This window comes from Syngnathus floridae, chromosome 9, assembly GCF_059516105.1.
Source record: "Syngnathus floridae isolate MCC-2025c chromosome 9, RoL_Sflo_1.0, whole genome shotgun sequence".
In the NCBI taxonomy this organism is placed as follows: Eukaryota; Metazoa; Chordata; class Actinopteri; order Syngnathiformes; family Syngnathidae; genus Syngnathus; species Syngnathus floridae.
Window position 1 is genome coordinate 2,458,881 of NC_142421.1, and position 7,124 is coordinate 2,466,004.

A 7,124-nucleotide genomic window follows, 5' to 3' on the forward strand; every position below is an offset into this window, starting at 1 on the left:
GGGGTTCAAATTTGGCTTAAAAGATATCTCAGTGTTGGTTTTCCAGTCTTGGATGTTCAGTAACGGTTTTGCTAAAAGAGTTGCAAATACATCGCAAGCTAGCCAAAACATTTTAGCATTGGTAGCAAAAGCAAGGATGGAGCCGGACCAGTCCTTGAGGAGTTTTGGGACTCAACTTCAACCTCAGTCTTCCGGACATGGCGAATGTGAAAGTGCCTTTTATGCTTTCACTTTTGTTTACAGTTTCCAATGTGTCACGTCATTTTTAATGGAACCGAGTGAGTTGAAATGAGACATCTGTGACAAACATCACTGATAGCAAAGACGACCAAAACGAAAGGTTGCCTGGAGACGACAAAGACGAACCTGCCCGGTAAAATAAAACAGCGCTAGACTTTTAAAGATAAGCCTCTGAAGTCTAAACGTGTAAGAGAAGCTTTGAAGACGATGGCGAGCTCAAACTATACCTTAGAAGGAAGCGGCCGGTCGCCTTCGGTCTCGATGATCATGCCGCGTTGCTTGCCCGTCCTGTAGCGCTTATACACGTACTTGTAGAAAAGCAGACGTCGGTCGGCCACCCAGGCAAACACCACGCAGATTGGGAAGAAGAAGAAGGTAAGCAGGGCTTCCCACACCTGCACCACGCCGGGCGAAATGACCGACAGGATCAGGTAGAGCCAGATGTAGGCGAAGATGCTCCAGGAAGCGGTGACGAAGAACACCCGCAGGTGCTTGACCTTCCTGGTCTCGCCGTCAGGCACCACCCAAACGCAAATACCGATGATGACGAACATGTTGAATGCGGCCGAGCCCACGATGGTGGAGGGACCCAAGGTGCCGGCGTCAAAGCCGTGGCCCACCACCTCGATGACAGACAGCAGGATCTCCGGAGCCGAGGAGCCCAGGGCCATTAGGGTGAGGTTGGACACGGTCTCGTTCCAGATGCGCACCGTGGTGGTGCTGGTCTCTCCGTTGGGTTTCTTGATGGTGATCTCCTTCTCCTGTGAGGTGATGACCTCGATGGACGCCATGAAGCGATCGGCGACGATGGACACGCCCAGGAACATGTAAACCAGAGCTACAAAGTACACAGTCGCCCGGGCTACTTTGTCGCCAAACGACGGGTTCATGGGTTCCCACACGGGCAGCATGACGCCGGGCGTGCACTCTTCTGCTTTGCCGCATTCCGTTTTATTTGTGGACACCGCCGACACCGAGCTGCCTAAGCTGGGCTCAGGGGGCGCACCGGCCAGCAAAGGCTGAAGCCTGACGAGCAGAACAAGGGCGATGACGGACAGCTTCGGAGCCATGTTGACGTGAGGTGACGATCGATGAGGATGTTGAACCTTTAAGAAAAGGACACAGGAGAAGAAGACTAGGTTAATGCTTCAAGTGCTTCCTTATGACTTTTAATTGGCTATAGTCCTACTTGTTGCTTTAAGAAATCAATGCTGTGAAATATAGCCTAGCTTAAATTGCCTCTGCAAAATTAATGCAGCAGTTCATTGGGAAGCAGAACATCAAAAGGCATTTTTCAGATGTTTGCGTTGCTTAAAAGGCGGGAAGTTCAAATAACTCAAAGATAAACTTGAATTTCCATCATTCGATAACATGCTTGTTATCCCTACTCGGCCCACGCGGAAATCTGCGGGACGTCTGTCCCCGCGTTCACCGATAACGGTCTCTGGTTGACTTGTGGTAAAAAGGTTTGCCGAGTAAATGAGGTTACAGCGTAAACACGTTTGGCCAGCGGTGATGCTGGGCTCTAAATTGTGTTTTCAATCTGGCTGGCAAGATAACAAACCTTGCCGTACAAGTCAGGAATTTACAAGCGCTGAGCAAACATTCAGTGTTTACGCCACGATGGATCGACGGTAACACGTGGCACAGGTGTCTCTACCTGGTTTTAAAATGACAATTTCCAGGATACCATTGTGCTTTGGTCTCGTGTTGAAATAACGATGTATTAAACAGACGAGTGACAGTATATCACTTCAGGACTCGGCCCCCGACAGAACAATGTGGTCATTTTCTAGCCTAATAATCGTGTTTAAAGCTCAGCGGTGCGCCACTGACGCAAACGGTTGGAGGGGAAAAAATAGGGAAAAAAAGAATTGTCTCAAGTGAAGAAAAGGGATGAAAGATCCCAAGATGGCTGAATTATTTATCATCTCAAATGCCACACAAAGATCGGCGCGACCGCACGAGATGAGGAGCTGCTGCAGGATCAAGATGAGGTAATTTTGGCTTAAGGGAGCTCATGGGATTGACACTTCACGTACGCATCATATCTGGAAAAACGTGAGATTAATAAATGTAGGGCATTATTAGTGTAAGGAACATCAAGGCGGCTTTTGTGTTATCTTCGGATGGAAAATGATGAATTAGGATTTTTTGCACGGTGAAAAGATTATGCACTTTGATGATTAAGATGTTGAGAGACTATTGATGATTACGTGGCTGCAAATAAAGCAGAAAAGTGTTGATGCACTTATCGATATTTGGTTGTTTGTTTTCTAGCGCGCTAAGCGCCAATTATACAGCAAACAACGTTCTCTGTGTCGGGCTTTGTTATTGATCGCAACCTTTACGGATTTAAAAAACACGTCTGCGCAAATTAGCTCGTTGGAGTTTTGTCGAGCTATAATTCCACATAATTTTATACGATTTGTAGGAGCTAAAAGGTTTACTTGATCAAAGGATAATGGTTTGAGTAGTTTTTCGAAGCCTTTTTTCCTCATAGGACAAATATATGGTAAATATCATTGAAAATAAAGTAAAATATTTCTATTCTTGAGACAGTGACCTCATTGAGTGAATCAACAAGGCCCAGCCAGACACGATTAATCAACAATCGTAACGATCGTTGAATCTATCATTATACTCATCCCGAATTGAATTACAAAACCTTCATGTTGGGCCAATGCATCTACCTCATCCGTGATCACACCGCGTCTCGTTTATTTCCTGCGCACAATAACTAGCGTGGTATCGAGCGCCAAGCAGAGCAAGGTGTTTATACAAACTGTAACTCATCAGAAGGAAAATACCGTAATTACAGCAAACTGTGGTCATCCGTTGTCACATTATTCTGTAACTATGGCAATCAAACAATAAGCAAAAGGTTTATTAATTTTATAGCTGCTGCTCTAACCAAGTCTGTACTTCATCTCCACCGCTCATAATGGAAAGAACTAGCAATTGTTGATTGATTTTTATGCCCAGATGATTGTAAAAGTCCAGCAGACTCTTCTATTTGTCATACTTAAAATTCGATCAATAGACCGTGTTTACAATTTCTTGACAAATTAAACACTGCGTATACTCATAGCGTAATCCCGTTTCACAATGGGTGGAATAGAACTTTTATTATTTTAGGGGGTACATATTAGGTAAAGTACAGGAAGCGTAATTGCCTCAAGCTCTACACACATTTTGATTACTCAGTAAACACTGCAGCTCAGCTTCTGGCTAGCAAGCAACATTGCTAGCGGTATACTTTTGAAAGGACATTAAATCTTCAGTGTTTATTTCCATTTTAAGCATCATTAAATTACCACTTGTGTCATCTAAAAGCCATCCAAGATGAGTTTTAACAGAGAACAAAAGTAAATAAATTACGAGCTTTTAATCGATAGACAAAGGGAATCAAAGTGTGCATTAGCAGGTAGCAGTATCAAGTACGCGTGTGGCTAATACCGGAGAGCTTTGACCCGCTGAATGCTGGCAGCTCCAATGATTTCTAATTGAAATATCACATTCCATAATAGCCCCTCGCGAGCCGACATGAAAATATGCTGGGCTCGTGTTCAAAACGGAGCTAACTCGGTGAGGGCATAAAAAAAACAGCTCATGCGGAAAAGAGCCAAAGCTTGTGTCACTTTGACACAACGGTATCAAAATTAGCCACGACGTCAAAAGTTGGGATTTAAAGTAAACAAGGAGAGCATACTGAAATTAAAATAAATAAGAAGCATAATTTTAAAAAAAAAGAGTAATGGTGTGTATCATGAGATGTTGACCTTGAGCTCTGCTTTTATGTCCCATCCAGAGATGACAGCAGTGGGGTATTTCATTTTGGAAGTCCAAAGGGGCCACCCGAGGTGTCTCATTTCATGACAAGAACATTTGTCAGCTCGCTGTTTGGGCTTTACACACGCCTGCGGTTCCATCCATCATTAATCATCTTTTCTTTTATAGCCGCCGCTTCCGAAAACGATCACAGAATGGTCAGCAACTAGGAGGGTAAACACGTGCTAAAAATAGTATCCACACATCAATGTAACCATTAATCGGTTCAAGGTCCGGTCATAGCTGCACAGGTTGTTCTGTAATGCCATCGACATCCCTTTTTGGCCTTCCCCCGATTGTCATAAGTCATTGCAACAAGCTATGCGATGGACGACTCTGAAATAATTGATTCATTAAGAACCTGCTCCAAAAATGGTTTCAAGACGCACATTGTTGCTTTCACCAATCATCAATCAATTTAAGTCACATGTACTCACAGATTGCGAGAATGCTAATTCCATCAACACGCCGTACATTAACCAGGCTGTTGCTCTCACGTGCTAATTCCTGAGCTCGTTTGGATCGGTCCATTAGCAGCTAGCATGTACGGCCGTAGTGTACAGTTTACATTTGGTATACACATACCGATGATGAATAATAAATGTATGTTGTCGTAGTAGAAAAAACAGATGAAACAAGAACATGGCATGAAATATGAATATTCAGACTAATGACAATGTGCATGCATCATCTGTAAGCTGCATCATACTCCCCATGGGCTGGAGTACGCCATTGTTCATTCCAACAAGGATTGTCTAAGAAGATTACAATGCAAGCGTAAAAAATAAAAATGACAGCGTTTTGGAGACGTACAGCAGCTGTGGCGGAAAAGCGGCTGCTGTTTTAGTCAGAAGACCTCAAACTGAATCCTGTGTGTTTGCACTGAACAAAATCTCATTTTGTCGTGTAGGATATATCAAAAACATGTAATCTGCATGAGAAGTAAAAGCTTTTTGCCTACTGGTTCTAATGGGGCACAGCTACACTTGCCCCAGCTACTTGTTGCTAGGCAGAGTTTATGGGGCTGAACCATACCTGCCCCATGGGCCACTGACAAATGGCCGCATAGAGCAATTAAAACTCTTTGAATATAGACTTTCGTTTCAAAAATCATCTTGACATCTTCCGGACTACACGGAGGCCAACATGACTCGCTTAGCCGCCATTTTTAGATCACACCGCCGCCACTGATCGGTGATGATGAACAACCGATGGATTGAATTGCCTCATCGATTGCAGCTACACGGGGTACTAGTACAGTACTCCTCCTCCTGCGGGATGGATAGTACCTGTCAGCACATATCACATACTAAAAAATATCTTTAGAAAAGATGTATATCATTTGTTTTCCCGCCTTACTCAGTTACCCATTAACACCTCCAATCCCTGACCTTTTTCCGTGTTTACCGTAAACAGCGGGTTTCTCTTACTCCACTTTTCTGCACTGGCGGAGGCGCTCAAAGCTGTTCAAACAATCGTCTGCGTTGAAGCAAACATCCTCGTATTTGTCATTTGCAGCATCTCACTCTATCATTATGAGCATTTCAGCTTCAACGCCAACCATTAGACAATATTTATGACTGGGGACATGAGGGGGGGGGGGGGGGGGGGATAATGTGACAACCTAACACGTCACTGGCATCATGAAAGCATTAACATGGAAGACCGTGCAGTTTATTCCAATCTGGATTTAACAATGATTAAATTCTATAGGCGTGACACCCCCCCCCCCCCTCACTTTTTTGGTTAAATCTGCTCTGCAATCTAATTCCACAGAGCTTGAGGTGCAGTCAGGCGGGAAAATGCTTGGAAAGCCTTCCAGTGATGGGACTGCATCGTAGTAGTAGGCGTGTGATAGCATTTTTTTCCCGAAAGAGGAGACTCTGAGTATTTGCAAAAAAAAAAAAAAAAAAAAAATCCCTCAAATGTGATTGGGTGCATCAGTGGTCCATTCACATTTAGCAGGGGGGTCCAATTTGGAGCGCAACTTGCACGGTAAAAGTCTAATTAAAAAGGGAGGGAATGGCGCAAGGACGTGCTCGGCGTGCGTAATTGTTCACTCGTGCACAAAAGAAGAAAGAGAAAAGCCGGAGCCTGGAGCGCATTGAATGAAGGCTGAATGGGGGGCGTCGGTATACCGGGGGCTGCGCGCTCGGATGAGCCAACCGGGGGTACGGAGAGCTCATCCAGGTGTTCCGTTTTACTTTGGCCCAAAAACAGTACGGTGGAGGTAAAAGTTCCTACCTTCCTCGCCGAGCTGTGATCCGAGTGGAGGTGAGCCGAGTGGAGGTGAGCCGAGCGGAGCTTCTCTTATAACCACCGAGACGGCGGACGGGGCCCCCGAGCGAAGGCACACACAAGTCTGAGGAGGAGGAGGCGGAGGAGGAGGGGGTGGCGGTGGTGGTGGTGGTGTTAGTAGTGGAGGGGAGGCAGACCGGTCCGAATTCCCATGCACACGGGCACTTTTTTCTTCTTCTTCCTGCAGCTTCCTCGTGTGTTTGTTTGTTTATCTGTTGTTGGTGGCGAGAGTGCGGTCGGCGTGTTTCCATGGAGCGCCTCCGGAGCGACCTGAATGACCGCGGCGGAGCTTCATCAGCAGAGCCCGCATGTGTGCTTGGGTTGGGACCGGAATGGAGAGAGAGAGAGAGAGAGGCTCGTCTTCCTCATTCTTCCTCTTCCACTTACCCCCACCCTCTCTCTCTCTCTCGCTCTCTCGTTCGCTCTCTCTCTGCGTAAAGAGATCTGCGGAGAGAGAGAGGGGGGGGGGGGGGGGGGGGGGGGGCAAGTGAGCACTCCTTTTTCCTTCACACGCCTTTTTTTTTCCCTTTCTTACTTTCTCCTCATTGTCTTGATAACAGCTGGGGTTAAATGCGCCAGCGTGACGATAGTGACAGAGCATACAATCTTAATTGCACCATCGGAATGCTTTTTGGCATTTTATGCAAATTGTAGCAAATTAATCATGTGGCAAAAACTAAAAGAAAACGTGGGTAGGGGTAAAGGTCAGTAAAAACAGCTTTTTAAAAATTTTTAAGAATAACAGGTGTAAAAAA

General features: G+C 45.4%; 1 protein-coding gene across 2 annotated transcripts in view; it reads right to left on the reverse strand.

Moving 5' to 3' along the window:
- Window positions 1-6,767, reverse strand: part of slc8a1b (solute carrier family 8 member 1b) — a 57,554-nt gene extending 50,787 nt beyond the window's left edge. Inside the window, exons 1-2 of one of the 2 annotated variants that reach the window (XM_088385654.1) lie at window positions 6,316-6,767; window positions 468-1,346 (exon numbers count right to left, since the gene is read on the reverse strand). In XM_088385654.1, the coding sequence (XP_088241780.1) occupies window positions 468-1,310 (843 nt within the window). In that variant the 5' untranslated portion in view covers window positions 1,311-1,346; window positions 6,316-6,767. The remainder of the gene's footprint in view (window positions 1-467; window positions 1,347-6,315) is intronic. The other variant, XM_088385653.1, reaches the window with a different exon arrangement.
- Window positions 6,768-7,124: the final 357 nt, after the last annotated feature.